Source organism: Oculina patagonica, chromosome 5 (assembly GCF_052425735.1).
Source record: "Oculina patagonica isolate OP01 chromosome 5, crgOcupat, whole genome shotgun sequence".
Taxonomy (NCBI): domain Eukaryota; kingdom Metazoa; phylum Cnidaria; class Anthozoa; order Scleractinia; family Oculinidae; genus Oculina; species Oculina patagonica.
This window is the reverse complement of record NC_135762.1, coordinates 17,734,656-17,756,694: the sequence shown is the minus strand read 5'-3', so window position 1 is coordinate 17,756,694 and position 22,039 is coordinate 17,734,656. Positions and strand designations below refer to the sequence as shown.

The 22,039-nt window shown below is 39.9% G+C and overlaps 1 protein-coding gene across 1 annotated transcript in view; it reads right to left on the bottom strand.

The window, feature by feature from the left end:
* LOC144655039 (uncharacterized) overlaps nt 1-22,039 on the bottom strand; it is a 127,074-nt gene that overhangs the window by 72,886 nt on the left and 32,149 nt on the right. The window contains 13 exon segments of the mRNA XM_078515258.1: nt 4,221-4,343; nt 4,827-4,976; nt 5,098-5,247; nt 5,506-5,655; nt 6,127-6,249; nt 7,522-7,671; nt 8,484-8,633; nt 9,255-9,377; nt 10,256-10,405; nt 10,716-10,865; nt 11,008-11,157; nt 11,294-11,416; nt 18,590-18,739. Of these exon segments, the coding sequence (XP_078371384.1) occupies nt 4,221-4,343; nt 4,827-4,976; nt 5,098-5,247; nt 5,506-5,655; nt 6,127-6,249; nt 7,522-7,671; nt 8,484-8,633; nt 9,255-9,377; nt 10,256-10,405; nt 10,716-10,865; nt 11,008-11,157; nt 11,294-11,416; nt 18,590-18,739 (1,842 nt within the window).

Below are 22,039 nucleotides of genomic sequence, written 5' to 3'. Positions count from 1 at the left end.
CGAATGCTGACTGTTGTTCCTGTTGCCAAGTGAACGCCACATTCTTCCTACAGAGTTGATAAAGAGGCTCAGCGATGATGGAAAATCCAAGGATGAATTTCCTATAATAGCTAGCAAGACCAAGGAAGCTTTGAAGCTCTTTCACATTCACTGGCACTGGCCATGTTTTGACGGCTTTAACTTTCTCAGGGTCAGTCTTTATCCCATCGGAAGACACCACATGTCCCAGAAACGCAACTTCCTTTCTGAGAAATCGACACTTTGTTGGCTTAAGTTTCAAACCAGCAGCCCTTATACGATCGAACACCAACCGCAGACGGCGAATGTGTTCTTCAAAAGTAGGAGCCCAGATGATGATATCATCCAAATACACTAAACAGTGGGTCCAGGTGAGACCATTGAGTGCTAGATTCATTAATCTGGTAAAGCTAGCTGGTCCGTTGGTCAATCCGAATGGCATAACTGTCCACTGAAACTGTCCACGATGAGTTGAGAAAGCTGTTTTAGGCCTATCCTCTTCTTTCACCTGCATCTGCCAGTACCCCGAAGCCAAACCCAGACTAGAAAACCACTGAGCTCCACCCAAGGCCTCCAACAAATCATCTGTCCGAGGCAGGGGTATGGCATCCTTCTTTGTAGACTGATTAAGTTTACGGAAGTCAATGCACATACGATATGTTCCGTCATGTTTCCTTGCAAGCACCACTGGACTGCTCCATGGACTTTGAGACGGTTCAACCCTGCCTGTAGCTAGCAGCTCATCTATTTGCTGATCAATAACTTCTCGCTGGTAGGGTGGTACCCGACGGGGAGGCTGTTTCACTGGTTTGCAATCACCGGTGTCGATGGAATGTTCTAAGAGGCCCGACTTTCCTAAATCAGAGCTGTCCTTCGCAAAGATGTCCTCGTATTCTGTTACTAGAGACAGAAATTGTCCTCGCTGGTCTTCTGACAGCCCTTCCAGGTTACCTTGTAAACTTGATTTCCACTTTTCTTCCTTCATTGGCTCCTCATCTTTCACTACTGGTCTGTCAATAACCGAACAAGATGGATGAGAGGCACTTGTAACATCTGGATCCATTTCCATGGGAACAACATGGCCATCCACACTACTAATAGGGTGGTATTCAACAACAGGAAAATCTGACCGCAGTCTGATGGGCCTATCCGAGAAGTTAGCAACTCGAACTATGGTCAGTCCATCCCTGGGGATCACTAACGAACGAGCTATATTAATTTCTGATTTGCCCCTCAGTTCCTTTGACTCCTCTAAAATCCCAGGACTGCCAGTGTTACGATCATATCCATTCTCTAATTTGGTTTCAAATACTTGCTCAGTTCCGGGTTCTACTTGTTTGTCATCACTCAGAAAAATTCTACAAACACTTGGTGTAACCTTGCTGTACCTGATTGGAATTTCGGTATGGCCAACTACAAAGGTTCCAGTGTCATAGTGAATTTGACAGCCAAAATGCTAGAAAAAGTCTGAGCCAAGTATGCAATCATGGGATAGGCCCCGTGCAATCATGACTGACCAGAAACAATCAATGTTTCCTACTCGAAATCTAACTTTTGTTTCTCCCAGAACCGTTAATTCATTTCCATTTGCAGTGGTCAGGGTCCCAGTCACTGGGTTGACTTTTGAGACATGTCCACTTTTTCTCCATGTTTCCTCATTTAAAACACTAACAGTTGCACCAGTGTTTAGCAATATACAAGTTACACTATGGTTGACAAGTCCTGAAATATAGATTCCAGAGTCTGATATGGCAGAAAGTACATTGTTACTTATAAAAGCAGGGTTGTTTACCTCATTGGCGACTTCTGGTGCTTGGGCCACCACTGTGGGCCTCACGGGGACTGCCTGGCCCTCGGTAGGCCCCGAGCTCTGTTTCCCCCCTTCTTTGTATGGACAACTCCGAGCAAAATGGCCAGGTTCGCGGCAAGCAAAACACACCCCATCATTGCGGCGCCGTGCAGTCGAAGTCGATTCAGCTTTCCTTTCCAGCTCTTGAATTTTCACATTCATACCAAGGACTATCTCCTTAAGCTCACGAATCTCAGTCGAAATTTTGTCACCATCCGCTGAAGCACTCACCACATTCACCGACTTTTTCTTTTCCACAGATGGCACGGCCTGGCAAGCTTTACGCGCGCTTTCCAACCGACGAACAACACGAACAGCCTCCACAAGCGACGCCGGTTGACTCATGAAAACTTTTTCTCGTAAATCATCACTGATTGCCACTCCTTGAATAAACTGATCTCTTGCCAGTTCCACCTTGAAGGAATAAGCTGCCTCTGGGTAGGCATTTTCCACTAGCTCCATTAAGTGATCGGCGAATGCTTCGAAGTCCTCATTTGGCCTTTGACACCTAGCCCGTAACTGCAATTTATAATCTTCTTTCGTCTTGCCTGAATCAAACCTTTGGATCAGTTGTGCCGTGAATTCCTCGAAAGTTAACGATCCCGAAAGCTTGAGCAGCTCAACCGCTTTGTAGGCCGGTTGATCCAGTAGGGTGAGCAAATAAGCTCGACGATCTGAAGATTTGCATACTGAAGAAACTGCGAAAGCCATGTTTTGAAATTTTGACCCACTGAATAAACACGCGGGGCTCGTACGTTCCTCCTGGATTCCGTTTCGCTAGAAACCACCATGCTCTGCTTCAGGGCCTGGGATAAGGTATTCACAAGCTGCTGAATTTCAGAACTCTCCTCCTGCGATGCACTTTTTGAAGCTTTTGGTAGTGGCTGCGCTTCTTGTTTTGGCGCGGTTTCTGTTGGAAGACCGCCTTCGGCGCCTTTGGGAATTTCCTCTTCTCCGTCACTCATTTCTGGTCACTTCGAATCCCAGACCGCTGCCACCAATGTAATAAACGTCACACAGGAAGGTATAGACAGTTCCTGAAGTCGTTTTTACTGTTTTAATCGCGTAGCCGAGTAACAAACAACAACATACACCGAAGTCAAATCGTTCTCTCTACCACGTGCTTTTAGTCCGATCCTTACACTATGTATCATGCACAAAGTGTCCCATTACAAAATAATTTTTACTCTTCACAAGTTTCTCATATTATAATAAAATATATCATAATATATTGTGGTTTACGGGTAGATGACATGTCATTTTTAGTGCAGAATGCACTTTTGTGATGGTTTGGTGGGCTGTCGTCTGCTAAACCCCTAACGCGCTAATGTGTAAACTTTTAATCACCAATTAATTAATTAATATCAATTAATTAATTATTCAATTAATTATTCCTTGTGGAAGGGGTGGGGGTGGGGAGCACCTGACCGTACCCTTAGGTAAAACCTGGAGCACATCTACGTTACTTTCATATGAAGATCTCAAACGTATATATTTGTTTCAGAAAACCCTTTGCTCTCCTTGTGGTACTACTCGACGTTCTAGGGCAACGTTCTTTACGCCAAACGCATGCGCAGTTTAGTTTACTTTTTTTGCTGGAACTCTTATGAACATCACTTGTATTGCGTGTTTGTGGTAGGATTCCTGCAGACTTCGTGGCGCCAAGTGAAAACCGCAAATTAATTAAATTAGATTTTTAGACTTTCATAGCGCTTTCGTAATTAGGAATGCAAAAACTTGCACCGGGATTTTCGGCGTGAAACTCCTCATAACCAGGAAACAGATATCCTAGCTGTACTGCGTTTTAAAAACCCTTTCGAAAAAGATTTTGATTAGATTTGTTCTTTAGTTTTTGAGAATCGTCTTTCGTGCAGTTTAAATCGTAACTTAATTAAATTAAACAAATGTCATCGATGTCGCCGTAAAACAAACAAAAAACAAGAGTTTCATGTTACGGCATTTTCAAGGGAAACAAAAGTATTTTGTTACAAACGAACAAAAGTGTCGTGTTACGTTTGCAAAGATTAACGTAAGGAACACCTGGGAAAGAATACAAGTAGCCTGTGAACAGTGTTTCCGAAAGTAAAATAAAGCAAATAAACATGAACATATATAAAACATCATACTTTCATTTGTTCCATATTGCATTCTGCACTTACCAAATCATCGAGATTTTTTAATTAGCTATTTATACACATGATAACCATTTTCATAAGATAGTAAGTTTTACGCGCGAATCTCTCAGCTATTTTATAACATAAAATATATAATGATAGAGTATAAAGCATAAATTACTTTTAATTAAATATTGTAAAAGAAACTAAAACAAAAACTGTCAGGAAATTATCATTACCCTCACAGGTGACTCCATCTCCAGAGTATCCCGTATGACACGTGCAGTAGAATGATCCTTTGGTGTTGGTGCAGTTGGCGTCAGCATGGCAGTTGTGTGTACCAGATGTACATTCATCGATGTCTTTGCAAAGGAGAAAAATGACAGAAAGTGTGAGAATTGTTCAGCATGTGCCGTTATTGTCTAAAAGGTAATATTACATTTTAAGTAGGCCAGCTATGGTGCATTCTATCTCTAACGTTATTTTATCTTGACTTGACACACGCAACATTTATTTGTCTTAGTCCAGACAAGAAGCAAAGTGATTTAGTGGCTGACTGATAAGTTGGTTACATCTTCCCTTAAACAGCATACAAAGTATTAGTATATACCACACAAGTGAATAGTGCTTTTCGCGCGCGCTGATTGCTTAACTTAGAGGTGATTAGAAAAGTACTATTCACCTCCGAGCAGCTAAAGAGAAACAAACTGCCTTCGGGCGTCGCTTTGTTTACCGAAAGTGTTGTTTTGGTCCGCTAGTTATTCAACTTGTGTGGTATATACTTAAACAATTATTCACCTCAGTGTCGGTGAATAGTTATTAATTTTAAAGCCACGGTAACTTACCATCACATTGATTTCCATTTCCTGCATGACCCTCCTGGCAGCCGCAGTTATACGATCCTTTGGTGTTTGTGCAGTTAGCATCACCGTGACACTGGTGAGCCAGATGTTGATAGTCAGCTGACAATCCAGATGGGTCACATTCGTTGATATCTGTAAGGAAAAGCAGATGGAACATGAGTGATATATAGCTAACAATCAATTTAATAAACTTTGGATCGCGCTGATGTACAGTGACTCAATGCAAGACGCGTAAAACCATTTAGACACTCACCGACACAGGTTACTCCATCTCCAGAGTATCCCGTATGACACGTGCAGTAGAATGATCCTTTGGTGTTGGTGCAGTTGGCGTCAGCATGACAGTTGTGAGCAAGATGCTGGTAATCGTCAGGTATCTGATCAGGGGAACACTCATCCACATCTTGCAGTACCCAATTATGGAGTAATAAAAAGTTAAATAACACATAACTGTTTACGCTGTAAATAGGACATTTCCAAATTAGCTGATTATGAATTTGAATTAATGACTCTCTCATTGTTAAACATGTGCCAATCGAAGTGTAAGCAGACTCTTGATAATTTTGCCTTTCTCTCTGGTACAGCGGATCGTATAATTAAGACATTTATTCTGCATGTTAAGATTTTTGTTTTGTTATGCAATCAAAACAAACTGCTTTACCAAGACACGTGACTCCATCTCCAGAGTATCCCGTATGACACGTGCAGTAGAATGATCCTTTGGTATTGGAACAGTTCGCGTCAACATGGCAATCGTGGGCAAGATGAATGTATTCATCAGATATATGATCAGGAAAACACTCGTCCACATCTGGAAGTAAATATATGGAATGTAACTACGTAAAGATCAGAAACGTAAAGGGAAAAACATTTTGTAAATTTACTTGACATTTGCATCGTCAGCCGATTTTCGATTTTATTTGACCCAAATTATGTATTTTTTATTTCTAAGATTTGCAATCACAATTATATGAAATGAATATATGAAATTCATATATTTGTACTGCGGATATACATTTTACTAGTATCGCATAGGGCATGGGTTCGATTCCCCTTCAACTCTGAATTTTTTTCAGGCTTGCTTTTCTCAACTGCTTAAGTTGAGTACATTACTGCGATGATCTTTCATTTGCTTAAAATCACAATTATATAAACTATATAAATAAGTGTAATAACTCTAACTAATTATATAAATGAATAAATAAATAAATAACTATATAAATAAATAATTTTTCAGTTTTATAAATAAATAAATAAATTAACGTTCCATGCATTACATTACCATTACACGTGACGCCATCTCCAGAGTATCCCGTATGACACGCGCAGTAGAATGATCCTTTGGTGTTGGAACAGTTCGCATCCACGTGACAGTTATCGATATTTGTGGCACATTCCTCGATGTCTGAAATATAAGAGCGTAATTATTTAAACATGAAATGTTTCAGCACCTGAAATATTCGAATGTGAAATGTTGTACATGTGGATAGACAACCTTGGCTTGTCAAGGATTCAAGTATAGTACAAAATCTGTCTCAATTTATTCAAAAGAAATAAGTTCAAGTAAAGCCGGATATTCAAAGACTTAAGAATTAAGGAAATCACCTCATTGAAAGCTTTTGGAACAGAGGTATTTCAAAAGAAGTATGCAAAGCCTTTCAAAATCGTAAAAAGTAAGTGGTTTCGTAGATCGTCAGCCTTGACAACCTGTGTCAGGTCTACAGTTGCCAAAACTTAAGCCTGGGCCAAACGAGGATGAGAGTTCATGAGAGTTAACTCTCATGAGAGTTTTCGTCAACTCTGATCGACTATCATTAGCTCGGGCCAAACGAGAACGAGAGTCCGTAAAACCATCATTGACTCCCATGAAAAATTTGAGCACGTTTAAAGTCAATGAGAGCACATAAGAGTCGATGAGAGTGCATGAGAGTTCCATGCCAAACGAGTGTGAGAGTTTGAACTCTCGTTAACTCTCATCCTCGTTTGGCCCGGGCTTTACTTCTCTTTCGGCTGGAACTACTTATTTCTAGTTGCCCATGACGTCAGCAACGATTAAACGAAGATATCTGATGAATGCCCTTTTCGCAGTGTTTCTCAGTTTTGTTCACTTCACTGCTTAATTTTATGTACAAAATAAACAAGCAACCGATGAAACTTGGTGTTTATTGTTTGCCATGTTTTAGTTCATTATTTCAATTTGTGGTTCTCGAAATCCACCTCTAAAAATTAAAGTTAAACATTTAATCGCCTCGGTCACAGTGAATATTGATAAAATATTTACCTTGACTTCGTCTCGGTAAATATTCAATAATATTCACTTGGATAATGGATCAAGAGTCACCTTGCTTTAAAATAATATTAATAGCCCCGTCACATTTTGTTGAAACACCCGCTTCCATTTTAGTTTAATTTATGTCGATTTGTTTCCGTTCGGCATGGCTTTTTCACAAAAAACATTGATAAATGGGGCCCGTATTTCCTCATGTTAAACTTTATTTTCTCATGAATTCTATACCCGCAAGTTTATAATAAATAACTGGCTTGGAACAGGTTTACTTACATTACAATACAACAATAACATTACCAAAGGGGAATAACGCTTGTTGTTGTTACAAACTGACTAAGCTACTAATACCTCTGGTGGCGTGATGACGCATCCTTTACGAGAATCACGTACCTACACAAGCAACTCCATTACCAGAATAACCATTAAGACACGTGCAGTAAAATGATCCTTTAGTGTTGGTGCAGTTGGCATCAGCATGACAGTTGTGAGCAAGATGAAGATACTCATCAGATATCTGATCAGGAAAACACTCGTCCACGTCTAAAGAGATCAAAAAATATTAAAAAAAAGCGAATGTAGACTAGTGGCCAGGATGAAGCATATTTTGCAGACTGGCATCCGAAAGCATATATGATTTTATCTATATTTTAAAAATAATACTAAGGGATACAAAAATATGTGCTAAACTGTATAACGGTTATCTAGTCAATTTTTTGGTGACGAGGCCTTTCAGTTATTCATAACAGTTTTCATTTATTATTCATGTCCAATACAAATGTTACGCAACAATAGACCATTTCTTGATACGCTTTCGGTGTCCCAGCGTGGGTTGCCTGTGTAGCACATTTTATTTCGCGCATGCGTGCTGCCGGCGTTCTCGAACGGTGACCACGAGGGCCACCGAGCTATTACCTCAGGTTAGCTCAAGTTTTGTGATTTTAGTCGAGTTTTTCAGTCTTTTGTGTGCTTCTACCCTGCGAGTTTGTCTCATGGTTCCTCGTGTAAACATTAAAGTTGCTGTTACGATGGATTCGTCTATGGTTATGTCGTTGGTTATGTCATCGTACACAAGAACAAATACAGGCCATTTTCATGTTGCCGTTATATGACGGGTTTGTTTCATATGAAAATAAACAGTGTGTCTAATGGCCATCTTTATACATCACATGTTTTGTTATACCTGGATTCGAGTTGACGATTTTTGAGAAGTTACGTTTTTTTAAAATAACTTCAATGACAGTATTTTTAATCACTGTATTTCTACATTTTTTAAGAACCAGCAAAATTTGTGTGGAGCTCGGCTTTTAGGCTTGGCTAAATCTATATATTACATCACATATGTTGTGTTATACCTGCACAAATAACACCGTCTCCTGAGTAGCCATGGTGACACGTGCAGTAAAATGATCCCTTGGTATTGGTACAGTTAGCATCGCCGTGACAATTGTGAGCATAATTGGTGTGATGTGGCGCCAGGCTTTCACTCTGACACTCACTGATATCTGTGATTTACATTACAAAAAATACATATTATCCTTTATTTGGTTTGAATGTGCAAATGCCATAATTAAGGGTATAATCTGCATCTGAAAATAAGCTCCTGAATAGACGAATATATTGAGCATGACCACCAATCTGAGATCAATCTGTGAGTCTATAAAGACCAAGAAAGTAGTCTGTGATGGTAGGTATTTGCAAATACAGTTGAAGCCCGGTAACTCGAACTCCAAAGGGAAACGAAAAACAGTTTGAGTTAGCGGGGTTTTCGAGTTAACCGAGTAAAAATGACTGAAAACTAGGTCCAAGGGAAATAGAAGTTAGTTCGAGTTAGCGGGGTTGTTCGAGTTATCCGAATTCGAGTTACCGAGGTTCTACTGTATATAACCGTAGAAGTCTGGTGAAGATATGCTTGCTATAAAGAATGAGCCATTATTTGTAGTTTAGTTACGTCACTGCGCAATACCGAAATACAGCTAAAGGATAGAAGCGGGTGACTTCGGTTTCAGTTAGGGAAATAACCGTTGTCAATTGAGTGAAATTCGCTAAGTATTTTACCAGTCATCAATATCAAAAAAACGTAAACATAAGCTCCTCCAAAAGAAGGAACAGCTAACTAGGCTTACCAACACACGTGACTCCATCTCCAGAGTATCCCGTATGACACGTGCAGTAGAATGATCCTTTGGTGTTGGTGCAGTTGGCATCATCATGACAGTTATGTGTTCCAACGGAGCATTCATCAATGTCTAATGAAGACGGAATTAAATCAACAATATCTCAAAACCGTGTTTTAGTTAATACCATGATCAACCTCACGTGTAATTGTTATAGATCTATTTAAGAGTTTTAAGACCTTTTAACAAAAGAGAAAGCAGTGTTACATCATAGTTTTCTCAGTTGTAGTAAATCTTTTGTCTGTCTGCCTTGCAAATCCAGCCTCGTGTCCGAAAAAGTTGGCATACCAACTAATAGCTTTGATTTTATACCAAAACTAATATTTTTTGGACACAATTTTAGCTTTTGAGCTTTTATAAGAGGTTACCCAGTTTTTAAACATTAATAAAGCAAAAATCTCGAATCCGGTTGGCCCGTTGTATTGCAATGGGATTTTTTATAGCTCTTAAAAAAGAAACTTCAGCTATTACTATCAAGTTTTGTTTTACAAGTAAGTAACAGGACTTTGCATTATCCAACACTGTGTGTAGTCATAAAAATCAATCCAGGACTCCTCGCAGTCCTATAATCATTATTTTTTAATCATGATAATATGCTACTGGACGTACAGTTTCCAATGGTAGTCTTTTGAATTAATGATCAAGGAGAAAAGAAACCTATTCAAGCGACTGAGGCTGTACTATTAATTCCTATTGTCCCATCACTTAGGCATGTATATACAGTCCTAGTGCTTAAATGAGGCATGCTGATAACTAATGAGCAACGAGAAATATAGTTCACGTCGACTATAATAGTATACGTATACATTAGTATTCTGCTAAAAGTTAATCATCACGAAACACAAGTCTGTAATGAAAAATGCAAAAAGGGTTGTTACGACCCATTTTCTATACCTATTGCCAAAATAAAAATATAATAATGGTCTATTAGTTAAGACTTAAGACTGTACCTGTGCAGTGTTGTCCTAAACCAGAGTATCCGTTCAAGCATGTGCAGTAGTAAGATCCTTTTGTGTTTGTACAGTTAGCATCATCGTGGCAAATGTGAGCCAAGTGCTGATACTCAGACGAGAGTCCAGATGGGTCACATTCGTTGATATCTTTTCGAAAAAAGGAAAACAGGCTCATTTTGTGTCATGCTTTTCTAAGTATTTACGCTCTCTTGTTTGAGGTTTGCTTTAATGAAAAGTGCTACAGCCAGGATATTCCTTTTACATGGGCACTGGATAAAACGAAAACTGTGAAAAAAAGATGCTATTTTGACAAAGAGTTTTCATTATAAAAGAACCTTTCTACATCTCGCAATACGTTGTGTTTCTTATAGTCTGCCCACTTGAAGCTAACGCTAATTTGATTGGTCCTAGCCGAAGACGGCTATTAACCCAATCGGACTCCACAGAAAAGAAATACCTAAACACACGACTCCATCTCCGGAGTATCCCGTATGACAGGTGCAGTAGAATGATCCTTTGGTGTTAGAACAGTTCGCGTCAGCATGACAGTTTTGAGCAAGATGAAGATATTCAGCAGATATTTGATCGGGAAAGCATTCATCCACATCTAAGAAAAAGAAAAAGAAAAAGAAACAACAAACGCAAATTACGAACTATATACTTTTTTTACTGTCGCTATACATTTAAAATTATTTGATTTTGTTGTCATGTGTTGTGTAGAGATAATGTCTAAAGAGCAATCATTTTACCAACACACGTGACTCCATCTCCCGAGTATCCCGAATGACACGTGCAGTAGAATGATCCTTTAGTGTTGGAGCAGTTTGCATCCACGTGACAGTTGTGCGCAAGATGACGGTATTCAGCAGATATTTGATCGGGAAAACACTCATCAATGTCTGAAAGTAGAAAGAAAATAAACGAGAAAACAACTTACAGAGCGTGTGTCATCAGGAATTAAGTAAAACAATATGGTCATCAGAACAATTTTACATCAGTCTATTTTGATTTTCTCAAATTGTAACTCTACATTACCGTCACACACGACTCCATCTCCAGAGTATCCCGTATGACACGTGCAGTAGAATGATCCTTTGGTGTTGGAACAGTTTGCATCCACGTGACAATTATCCATTTCTGTGGCACATTCCTGGATATCTGAAGTACAAGGGAACTTATATTTTAATTGGATCTATTGGAAAATTCTTGCTTTTCTTAGAAATCCTGGTGAAAGTCCCAAAGTACTTTTTGAACATTTAATTGCTAAGCAATTATCATCCGAGGTTTCTAGTACAACTTTAAATTAATAAGCAAAATAAAAAATTTTTAAAGGATACAAATTGTATTTGCAACGCTGATACAATTTGTAAACCTTTAAAAAATTTACTTGTGCTTATTTGTTTCAAACTGTAACAATTTTGATTTTCGCAAAATCAATGATTATGGACATATGGATCAGGAGTTTCCAGGATGTTTCCCTTAATTGTTATCTATAGACAAAATGTACTGCGCTATCGGTATACTATTCACACCGGTCTTGCCCGCAATCCACGAGACAATAAAGGAGTTTTAAAAACCACTAAGCCTCCTACTGAAATACCAACGGTTGCAAATTGTGATCACTTCTTTGAGGCGGAACGAATCCTTCCAAAACTTAACGGCCCCTGAAACTAGCAAAGCGCAGAGAAACGTAAAACAAAAGACAAGAAAAGACATGGAGATGACCACTTACAGCGAACTTGAAACCACAGGGAACAAAATAGAGCGTTTACGACGTTATACATAACAGGCGAACATCTAAAAACATGCACCGAACGTTTTTTGAATCTGGGGGGTGGGGGGGGGGATAGTAGCCATCAGTTGTTTCCAACGAACCCGGTACTCTTACGTCACATTTAACAGACAGCTTACTGAACTTACAACAACCAAAATAGGACAGGGAGTATTAAAGTGCCTATGAAGTAAAAAATAATTGCTGTATATTTTAAAGGATTTTCAAAATAAAGAAGAATGGCGTTTTTCTTTTTGCAATATCTTTTTTCGTTTTAGAGATATTTACGTTTTTGTATTATGCAAATGAGAAAAGTGATGGCGTCATTAATTGTTCCACAATAAGACGAAGCACTGAATCAAGAATATCTCTTGGAATATTTGTGCTGTGTTCTTCAAACTTGGCACCATTAATGTAAACCACAAAAGACACAAAATGACTTCCGTTGCGCCGTTGCCATGGCAACAGTTTTGCTGCAAATACCTATTCTAATTAATACTGACATCCCCAATTTGCTTAACCAAAGATGATCCACTTCCAACAAGCTAATGAGGAGCTTAAGGGTAATATGGGCTTCATGTGTGTTCCAGGCCGGACCCTCCGTCCTACGTTAAGGAGTTACAAATGAAGATATGTGGTTTATGACAGAAAGAGACTGGAACCAAGTGTTACGATCAACGTAAAGACGCCGAGTCCAAGCTAACACAACAACTTTTAATGGCTGACGAACAAGACCACGCGAGACCGAGGCGCGGTTACATAACAATCTTAATCACGTGCAAAACTTAAATATGCAAACTTATTCAATATCACAACATCTTCCCCTTTGTAAAGAAAGTGTCTTTCACAAAGTTCTCGCACAAAAAGCGACTGAGTTCCTTAGTAATAAAAACAACAACAGTGTACATGTTCAACAATGAATCAGAGTTCCAAATAAAAATGTCTTACAGGTCTAAGTAGTAAAGTCCTGAAAACGGGCTGGTGGTTTCACAATACGACCACTCCTTGTAACAGTCGGATTGGATGCAAGTTCCACATGCTCTGCTGCAGGTTTCAGAACAGACGGAGGTTCAGCTGAAGGTTTCACAACAGGCAGAGGTTCAGCTGCAGGTTTCACAACAGATGGGGAATCTGCTTGTGGCAATGATCGCAGTGGCTCAAATGCTGGTTGCACAATAGCTGGAGAATCTGATTGTGGCACTGATCGCAGCTGTCGGCGATTTCGCCTGTACGTTTGGCTACCCGATACAACAACATAGGAACGTGGGCCAATCATTTTCTTACAAACAGCTTCTGTCCAAGTAGATTCTTTTGGCTTCTTCATCCTGACTGTCTGTCCAGGTTGCAACTCAGGCAATGCTTTTCCTTTCAGGTTGTAGTAGAAAGCCTGCTTTTGTTTAGAGTTAATCAGCTTGTCTTGGACAGCTTGTGGGGGAAGTGTGTTAGGCTGTAGTTGTTTACTTGACAGAGGTAACAAATTGCGTGTTCTTCTGCTGAACAGCCTTTGTGCTGGGGATGAACCAATTTCTGTGGGCGTGTTGCGGTAGTCTAGAAGAGCAAGGTACGGGTCAAACTTTCCACACGCTGCCTTCTTCATTAGGTTTTCACAGATTTTCACAGCACTCTCGACCTTTCCATTACTTTGGGGATGGCGCGGAGAGGAGGTGATGTGTTGAAAGTGCCAGTCATTTGCAAACTTTGCAAACTCAGCAGAAGAATACTGTGGTCCGTTGTCGGAGATTACAACCTCCGGAATTCCATGACGACTAAAATGCATTTTCAACTTTGCAATAACTGTTCTGGAGTCTGTCTTTTCAAGCTTGTCAACCTCGAAGAGAGAGGAGTAATAATCAACTGTAATCAGGTACTGACGCCCGTCAAAGAAGAACATATCTGTGCCAACTTTTTGCCAAGGCCTTGATGGAATTTCATGGGGCATTAGCGGTTCTCGAGGCTGCTCTGGCTTGAAGGAGTTGCAAATATCACACTTGAGAATGAAGTCTTTCAACTCAGCATTCATACGTGGCCAGTAAAACACCTCTCTAGCTCGTCTGAGACATCCCTCGATACCGAGATGAGACGAATGAACCATTTCCATCATTTCCTTTCTTAGCTTGGCAGGTACAATAAGACGCTCAGCCTTGAACAGCAAACCATTTTGAGCTGTGATTTCATCTCGAAACTGAAAATATGGCTTGACCTCTGCTGGAACTTCATCGGGAGTGCTAGGCCAACCTTCTAGGACAACTGACATAAGGGTTTGAAGGTTTTCATCTGAGGCTGTGCCTTCTTTGAATTCCAATAGTCGTGCTTCTGAAATGGGAAGATCCTCTGTAAGTACTATCGCCTCTAACTCACTACAGTACTCGGTCTGAGTGGGAGGTTCATCTAGATAGGCTCGGGACAGGGGATCTGACATAACCATCGAGCTTCCTTTTTGGTACTTTACATCAAGGTTGTATCGCTGTAGACGCAGCAGCATCCGCTGGAGACGCTTGGGAGCAGAGCCAAGGTCCTTCTTGAAGATAGCTTCTAGGCGCTGATGATCTGTTTTAACGTGTACCACATCTCGACCAAACAGGTACGTATCAAATCGCTCACAGGCAAACACGACTGAGAGAAGCACCTTTTCAATCTGCGCGTAACGACCTTCTGCTGGAGTTAGGGCTCTAGAGGCAAATGCAACTGGCTGACCCTCCTGAAGTAGGGAGGCGCCAAGTCCAGAAAGTGATGCGTCACTTTCGATTGTGACTTCCTGATTGACATCGTAAAACTTCAACACTGGAGCTTTACAAACAAGATTCTTGATACTCTGGACAGCTTCATCATGAACAGGCAGCCAACACCATTCAGTATTCTTAAGCTCCAGTCGTCTCAACGGTTCCCAGACACTGGACAGGTTTGGTAAGAACTTAGCCAGGTAAGTAACCATGCCAAGGAATCGCTTTAGGGATTTGACATCTGTCGGGGTTGGCATGTCACGTATGGCACGAACTTTGTTTGGGTCGGTCACCACACCATCAGCAGTGAGTAGATGACCCATGAATGGTACTTCTGATAGGCGAAGCTTAACCTTCTGAAGATTAAGTGTCAGATTCAACTTACGGCATCTTTGAAGGAAAGCCGTTAAATTCTGATCATGATCCTTTACTGCTTCATCGACAGTGTCTCCAAATCCACAAACCAGGAAATCATCGGCGATAACTTCCACTCCTTGGAGACCCTCAATTGCTTCATGCATCTTCCGCTGCCATATCTCGGGCGCAGAACTTATGCCAAATGGCATTCTCAGCCAACGAAAGCGGCCAAAGGGGGTGTTAAAAGTGGTGTAAAAGCTTGATTGCTCAGTTAGTTTCACTTGCCAAAATCCACTTTTCGCATCAAACACACTGAACACTTTGGCATTTGTGAGACGAGTTGTGACATCCTCAACTGTCGGTAAAGGGTAATGAGAGCGCTTAATGGCAGTGTTCAAATCTTTGGGATCCAGACAAATGCGAACCGATCCATCCTTCTTGGGGACTGCTAAGACACTCGACACCCAGTCAGTTGGCTCTGTAACTGGAGTAATAATTTCCTTGGCAACCATCTTGTCAAGCTCGGTCTTCATGGCCTCTTTCTTAGGAACAGGCACTCTTCGTGGGGGGTGAACAACAGGGTGAACATCTTTACTCAGCTGGATGTTGTATTCCCCGGGTAAACAGCCAATGCCTTGGAACACATCAACAAAAGGACTAAGCACAGGATCATTGGTCACATCCTCAGAAACTGCTGGATCTTGTTTTGGGGCTTCAACTACATTATTGATAGGGGTATCAGCACTAGAGACCATAATCTTGATAAGACCCATCCCCTTTGATGACTGCAAACCAAGCAACGGTGTGACCATCTGGTCGACAATGACAAAATTCAGTTCATGCTTACTACCATTATGTTCCACTTTCAACCTTGCAAAACCAAGTGCCTTTCGCTTCGAGAGATCATGCATAACCAGTGTAATGTCCTTGGGGACAATTTCAGCTTTGCTGTGATCGTTTGTTGCCCTGATGTAATCCTGCAGTGGCAAAATATTTGCAGTAGAACCTGTATCAATTTGAAATGTCACTGATGCTGAATCATTGACAGTTAGTGAAACGAGAGCTTGATCTTGACCACTGATGCTATGAATGTAAAATTCTTCTTCGACCATGTGAACTTTCGCACCTTCTGAGTTGCCATGACACTTGGGAGGTCCCTTGTTTGGCGACGGAAGCTTGGGAGGCGGCGTTTTCCGGCGCTTGTTTTTAAACGGAGGTTTGTGACTCACTCGATTAATATCTTCGTGTCCTGAAGATTCTTCTGAAATTTCGGTCGCTCGCTCGTGAGTAACTTGACTTGCCTTGATAGTTTCGATGGCTTTATCGAGATCGAGGTCTCGCTTTCCAAGAAGCTTTTCACGAACTCTATCATCCTTCACACCGAGAATTAAGCGGTCTCGAACCAGCGATTCTCGTAACGCGCCAAAACCACACGATTCTGAAAGCTTCATCAACGCAGTTATGTAATTATCAAGCGACTCACTGGACAATTGCTCACGTTTGAAGAAAACATATCTTTCATAGGTTTCGTTCCGTGCAGGGACACAACGCTCTTCGAATTTTTCAAGAACCTTATCAATCTTTAGAGCGTCTGAAGCATTAGCCCATTGGAAGGTTTCGTACATGTCCATTCCTTCTTTACCGATCACATTCAACAGCGAAGCCACTCGAACTTCTTCTTGTTTCTTGTGAATGCCAGCCGCTAGCTCGTAAAACTTCCATTCACGTCGAAACGATTTCCAATTTTCTCCTTGATGCAAACGGTCGGTAAGATTCAGCGGCGAGGGAATTTTCGCTGTAGTACTGACAGCAGCCATGATACTTGTAATGCCACGTGCAACGAACCAAAGCAAACTCGAACGCAAACTATAGACTTCACAACAGCCTACCAATCGCGGACGAAGCGCTGGACTTGAAGACTTCGAAGCTACGAAGTTATTCTGAACAGTTGGGTTAAAATCCCGCGTCTGACACCATGTTACGATCAACGTAAAGACGCCGAGTCCAAGCTAACACAACAACTTTTAATGGCTGACGAACAAGACCACGCGAGACCGAGGCGCGGTTACATAACAATCTTAATCACGTGCAAAACTTAAATATGCAAACTTATTCAATATCACAACACCAAGAGTGTTGCCATGGTTACATCACAGTATGAGCCATTTTGCACCTTTGAGAAAGGTTCTGTTATATTTTCAGAGATATCCTTGATTTTGTGATCTATCTTTTAGTGGAACAATTTATGACGTCATCACTTTCCTAATTTGCATAACACAAAAACTTGAATATCTCCAAAACAAAAGAAGATCTTTCAAAACGGTAAACGCCATTCTTCTTTTTTTGTAAACGTCTTTCAAATGAGTTTGAATTACTTTTTACTTCATGGGCACTTTAATATAATGTCCCGGAAAGATACAGAGAATACAATACAATTATGCAATATGTAGTTGCCAACTACATATAAAGGCCAAAAACAGGATTGGTACGAACAGCATCCAATGCCATGCAGTCAGGAAGGACTGGGAAAAATTTTAACTTTGAGAGGAACGGCTCATGTCACATAAAAATGTGCTCTGATAGACAATCATGTAAGGACCCTTTAACCTCATTGGTATCTATTTACGCCGACTAACATTCATCCAGTAGCGAAGCTTTAAAAATCGTACGATATATTTGGTTTACGAGTTTGAATGAAAGAAAGGATAACAACGAAAAAATAGGGAAAACATGACCACAGACTTACAGAATGTTTCCCAAAATTATGTAAGATATAATGTAGACAGATCATAAATTGCACAAGCAAAGTAGCATATAAAATCTACTAATGGACCGAATTTACACAGATTTAAAATTATAACAAAACTGGTAATTTTAGATTTTGTGCGCACGATGGTGAATAGGATTGAAATGTAAGCAAGAATGTTACAGTGTGATCTGCCAACAATTTATAATCCGCGAATATTGCTGTAAGGTAAACTGGAGCAACTTCTAAAATTCAGGGATTTAAATGATTTAAGGAGATAACAAATCCTCTCAAAAATGTGTTAGTATTTCATTCAGTGGGACCACTCAAAGAAATGTAGTTCTGCGTGATTACAAGAATTCGAGGAAAAAAAACACCGCAAATTTTACAATCGCTTCAAATTATAGACACACTTTTGTTGACGCAAACAGAGAAGGGGCAGTAGAGGAGAAACGTACACAAATTTAGTGTAATTTGTGAATAGTGTTTATATTGTTTGCAATTCGTTTCTTGTCAAGGGCATAAGTATGTCAGTGGTCACTGTTACAGGTCTTCCTCTTTTTAAATAAAGTTTTTTGTTTATATTCGCAAGAAGACGTTCTGAAAATGAACGCAGAGGAGCATAAAGCATCGCCCTAAGTCGTGACAACTGTATTTTCAATCACAATGGCAGTTGACTCAGCATATAATCTTGGGTAAGACCGCTGTGAATAGATTCTTTAACGAGAATCACGTACCTACACAAGCAACTCCATTACCAGAATAACCATTAAGACACGTGCAGTAAAATGATCCTTTAGTGTTGGTGCAGTTGGCATCAGCATGACAGTTGTGAGCAAGATGAAGATATTCAGCGGATATCTGACCAGGAAAACACTCGTCCACATCTGATAAGGAGAAAAGGTTTTATGAACTTTCTTACAGTTGTGGGTTGACTGGATTTGAATTTTATTTAAAAGCCTGTATCTTCTTTAAATTTTTAAATACTTATCCTGGGACTTATTGGGTGAACTTTAATTAACGGTCAATTGTTTTAAGGTGGCTCATCATGAATGGGTTAGACATGCTTGTCTTTGTAATTCTTTCACAGCTGTTGAGGAAACCCTTTTAGTACAAATTAGTATAGGTTTTACTTCGGAACAGATTGGAGTCAATGTGACATCAGTCAAGGTTCTTTGTCATGACAATGTCAAAGATCATACTCTCGTTTGAGCTTCGAAGGCCAATAACAAAATCAAAGGGGTCTATGAGCCACTCGTGAATGCGTTACCTTATTAATCGGGCGTGGCCGATTTAAGGTTTACCCTTTGGTCGTCCTAGAGCGTAGTCTCCTGGCGCGGCCAAAAAGACGGGGATAGCTCGGGGTTGCTACAAAACCGCTACGGGTGACGCATACCGCAATGGTTTTCATTTTAGTTTTGACAGGAAATCGTTGCAGGCACACTAGGTCGACTTTTGGGTTAATGTGTAATCAGATTGTGTTTTTTTGCTTCGGCGGAAGGACAGAGAAAAAAAGCTTACGGTGCAAAGTACAGTATGGGGCCCAGTTCTCGGCCACTTTTGACGTAAACTTGTATCTCTTACCTCAGAAGAACCGCAGGAACTTGAAATTTCTCCCAGAGCTAGCTACATTATTCAGCTTTTTGGTGTAAAGCTATCGACCGGTCAAAAATTAATTTGCCCGAGCAATAATAAAAATAAAAGCTCCATTTGTGGGCCCAGTTCTCGGCCACCTTGGCCCAGTTCTCGGCCACTTTTGACGTAAACTTGTATTTCTTACCTCAGAAGAACCGCAGGAACTTGAAATTTCTCCCAGAGCTAGCTACATTATTCAGCTTTTTGGTGTAAAGCTATCGACCGGTCAAAAATTAATTTTCCCGAGCAATAATAAAAATAAAAGCTCCATTTGTGGGCCCAGTTCTCGGCCACCTTGGCCCAGTTCTCGGCCACTTTTGACGTAAACTTGTATTTCTTACCTCAGAAGAACCGCAGGAACTTGAAATTTCTCCCAGAGCTAGCTACATTATTCAGCTTTTTGGTGTAAAGCTATCGACCGGTCAAAAATTAATTTTCCCGAGCAATAATAAAAATAAAAGCTCCATTTGTGGGCCCAGTTTTCGGCCACCTTGGCCCAGTTCTCGGCCACTAAAAAGCTTGTGCGTAATTATCTGTAAAAAAATGCTCAATTAATTTTCACAGTCATAAAATCACTCTGTAAACCTATTTATACTATATCGATCCCAAATTATTTTTATGATGCTTTGTTTTACTTTAGAAAAGAAGGATTTTAACGCGCCTAGTTGCCTATGTGCAGGTTCTGGCAAAACCGCATTGTGTGACCCGTGCATTTAGATGGTTTATTTTGCAGTGAAAAGGTCTTGAAAGATTTAGGTGTTGTAGAAATAATAGACAAGACAAGAGTCAGCTCAAAACTTAGAGATAAGATTGAACTTTATTTTTAAAACATTTATTTCTTTCATTCTGGCAGCAGCAGATGAAATTATATTAAAAACCAAGCGCTAAGCTGTGATAGCGAGCAGGGTGGCCGAGAACTGGCAAATACGCAAACGTCGCAAGAAAAAATTTCGAAGTAAATTAAGACCAAAAAATACAACGGTTCAACGAAAAGTTAACTAAAGCAGAAAGCTGAATTATTCTACGTTTCACATGCCAAAAATTAGCTCGTATGGTGGGGGCTTTTGGATAAAATACGAATTTAACTACATCCATGAATTTGGAGCCGTAAACAAACAACTTTTTCGGGAATGCAAATTCACCTACCTCCGCGTAAACTCGACGTGTGAGCTTTCTATATCGAATTGAACGATCAAACTCAAGATACTTAAAGCACATGAATCAGTCTATCGTTTGAAGGAAATACCTTTTTCTTTTGATTCAACTGGAGTGTGAAAAAACGCGTTAAACACAAAGTGGCCGAGAACTGGACCCGGCCGAGATACTGGGCCCCATACTGTACTGACATTCACCATTGTGAAATTGCACTTACTTTGACAAGTTAAAGTTATTTTTGTAAATGAAAAAGGTAACGTCATTGATGTCACGCAGTGTTTTTTTTTTAGCAAACTAGATGGTTTGCTGGTTTCTGACTATGAATGGGGGTGTGATCTTGCGGTATATTTTTTGAGCCTGACTCCGCCGTAAAACTTTTTTTTTATTTAGCAAGAACTGTGTCGATTTTCATTTCTGAACAATTGGTCGTCAAGTCGTTTGTCACAAAGAGTAGAATGTTTGTACAGCATGTTTTGGAATTATTTTAGATTTGGTTAGTAAGACGCTTCTGAAGACCTGAGCAAAACATTGGGAATGTACAGTATTAATAGGAACTTGAATGGAATTTTTCACAAGTTGGATAAAGGTATCAACTGAAAAAAATGGAATTCAAAATGAGAACTTGGATTTTGTTGTAATTAAATTTTATCGCGGATTGGATGTATAATATCACGGCTTTGAAAGTCTTCAAATAATTAGAAAGGTTCCTTTCTTCCTTTTGATCTTATTGTTATTTTTATGTATTGATTATTCGAAAGTGGTTTTCGTTGATACGAAAAAAAAACGGGTTTTCACTGAATTGCCTGAAGTATTTTTAGACGTGATAATATTGGCTTAATCAAATTACATCGTGCACGAAATATTTGTTATTCTTTTGTCTTGAAACTTTGAGGAAATTGAAATTTTTGTTTGACAGTAGTGTATGAAAGGCATTTTATAGAACTGAATAAAAAATAAGAAACATTGATAAAGGTTATTTCAAAGATTTATTTTGCCTGATTTTGAAGGGTTTCAGGAGTTTTAAAGAGTGCTGGTAAACGGCTGTATGTTGTTTGTGATTACGGATCTTATTTAGTTTCGAACGCTCTAATTTTTGAAAGGTTAAAACAGGTTAAAACCGGGCGGTTTCATGAGTTTTTTGGGTAGAAAGGTACGGTGGTGGTCAAAAAAAAATGTTTAGAAAGGAATGACTGTAGTAGCACGTAAGTCGGAGGTTTGCGTGAGTCACGGGGTATAGTATGCGTGAGCTGGATTTCCGGCGTCATAACGGCATGTTTTGTTTACTGAAAGATACACTCGACGTTTAGTTAGCTTAGTCGGCTTGGGAAACTATTTTAAAAATGAATGTTGTAATAGTTAATTAATAGTAATCTAGAATTAACCCACTCTCGATTGGA